Genomic DNA, 2,500 nt, shown 5'->3' on the forward strand with positions numbered 1-2,500 from the left:
ATAGAGTTTGTAGACCTCCCTGATAAATTTTGTTTGATAGAGAACTATTCCAAGCTTTGGCTTACCAGATTATAGATGGTAGAGGTATCGTTTGTCTGAGTGTTGAGGAGGTGGCAATCTTTTGATACTGTGCCATTGCTTGAGGCAGATCTTATGTATTTTTGGAGAGAACAGCTTACACAATTACAAAAAAAGCCATTTGGAAAGACCTTGCATGTCAGCATCACTGGACTTACAAGTTAGCATGACTCTGATTGAACTATAGCTATAACTATTTTTGCAAATCATTGACTCATGGCAAGCAATAATGAAAGTAGTAAGAAGCAACTGTAAATTTCTGTAATTGACATCCCAGCCTTTCAGAGACAAGATAATTATTTTCTCATGTTTTGGTGTGATTCACGTGATTTTGATGATCAAGTTTAAGTGAGATTTCTTTAAGCCCTTACGATACATACAAAGTCATTTCACATACCAATCTTTAGGTTGAAAGGTCAGATAATCAGTTGACAAATGCAACAAATATCTTTGAAATTTTGCATAATTAAAAAAAGAACTTAAGGTTCAGCTCATCTACATGAACTCGTATTTTAGATTTAATTAGGACACAACGTGAAAAATAAAGACATTATGAGTTCATCAAACTTGCCTGTTTTAACCATTTGTGCTACTAGCACACACAAAGACAGAAAAGCAGCTGAAGTTTCTGTTAATTCTGCTTGTAGAAAGGTTTTCTCTTAGAGTTGGCATACAGTAATAGATAAAATGAAAAGTCTATTATTGAAGTGGAGGTATGGATGTATAATGTATGGTATTTTGTTAAATTATTTTATATTCATGGAGAAATTAGTCAATCTTTTTAATAATCTGGAAAAGAAATGATTGTGTAATTGTGATGAAAAGGTTTCCAATGTGGAATTTAAAGTCATAGGTCATTTGATCATTTTTTGGTGGTCTGGACCAATATTCAAAAAGATTTCCAATACTAATTAATTTCATTTTTTCTTTCTTGTTTTTCTTTCTCTCTTTCTTTCTTTTTCTCTTTGCTTTTGTTTGATGTTGTTTTGCCATGTGAAAGGTCATCATAGGAATGCTTTGCTTTCGAACAGTGAAGCAAATCTGTAAATAGTTTTGAAAACAAACTTGTCTGTCTTAGATGACAAGAAATTCATAGTTGAATAAAACATGATTAATGTTTATAAATGTCTCAACCATCAAGCTTATATCATAATCATAAAGTATACCTATCCTGACTCTCAGGCTTATACATCATAACAAACCCCTGGCCAAATTCCAAGGCCCAAACATACACCTAAGCTCTCAATGTACAGTTGCTCTCTCTTTGATTTAAGTTATATGATGCACGCAGAGGAATTCTTAGTTTTTTATAACTTTTTGTAATGAATTTAGAAAATTCACTTTTAAGTTCTTTAATAATCTTCTGTATATTTCAGCCAAAAACAAGGAAAACAAGGAAGTTTGCTGTAATGAAGAGGATGATAAAACCAACTGATTCGCGGATGTAAGTATTTCTTTATTCATTTTTTTTTTTTTAAGCATATGTATCTTTGGTGAATAGATTCTGATCAAAGTAACCTACTATAGCATCTTTACCTGTTAGTCTATCTATATCTCGGTCCTTTTCGCAGTAAACATTCTTCAGTCACAGTTTCTTGTAAAAGGAATTTAGTCTTATAAAACTAAGAAAGAAGTTAGCATTCTTTAGCATGGAATATAAGCATGCAATTATTATATAAAACTTTTTATTGTTCTTTGACACAAAGAGACTGCTAACATTAATAATTTATTTTTATTTATGTTTAAGTCCCTTAATTCATCCTCTCTCTCTCTCTCTCTCTCTCTCTCTCTCTCTCTCTCTCTCTCTCTCTCTCTCTCTCTCTCTCTCTCTCTCTCTCTCTCTCTCTCTCTCTCTCTCTCTCTCTCTCTCTCTCTCTCTCTCTCTCTCTCTCTCTCTCTCTCTCTCTCTCTCTCTCTCTCTCTCTCTCTCTCTCTCTCTCTCTCTCTCTCATTGCCAGACTGAATTCCCTCCTCAGCTGGAATAAATTTCCAGCTGTAGTGTGAAAACATGACAACAGCAACAAGGCCCCATTTTGTTTTTGCATCTGTGGCAAACCAAGACACATTTTAAAAACACATATGTTGAAACCACAATATTATGCTCTTTTAATCTTCTTCACGTTATGTTTATGAATTCTTGGCATAAGAAAAAAAAATTGTTTTGTTCTTTAATTTTTTTCAGTTTATTCTTTCACAATTTCTCGCTAATACAGTTGATTCATAATAACATTCCAGAAAAGCAGAGGATCGTGTGATCAGAAAAAAGAAGATTCGTGACCCTCACGAGCAGAAGGTTAATGAAGCGTAAGTAATTATTCTTAAGTTGTTAGTCAGACATGGTATTGATACAGATATGATTAATCTTATGTTCTTTTTTTTCTGTGCAGTATTTTTATTTTATTTTTGATTCATAAAGTATTTC

General features: G+C 32.8%; 1 protein-coding gene across 1 annotated transcript in view; it reads left to right on the top strand.

The window, feature by feature from the left end:
* The window catches only part of Bka (FCF1 rRNA-processing protein Bka), a 9,750-nt gene that overhangs the window by 5,914 nt on the left and 1,336 nt on the right, over nucleotides 1-2,500 (top strand). Inside the window, exons 2-3 of the mRNA XM_043023656.2 lie at nucleotides 1,455-1,522; nucleotides 2,314-2,382. Coding sequence (XP_042879590.2) covers nucleotides 1,455-1,522; nucleotides 2,314-2,382 — 137 coding nt within the window. The remainder of the gene's footprint in view (nucleotides 1-1,454; nucleotides 1,523-2,313; nucleotides 2,383-2,500) is intronic.

Source organism: Penaeus japonicus, unplaced genomic scaffold (assembly GCF_977035675.1).
Source record: "Penaeus japonicus unplaced genomic scaffold, GWHDUDI00000001_assembly GWHDUDI00000016, whole genome shotgun sequence".
NCBI classification, from domain to species: domain Eukaryota; kingdom Metazoa; phylum Arthropoda; class Malacostraca; order Decapoda; family Penaeidae; genus Penaeus; species Penaeus japonicus.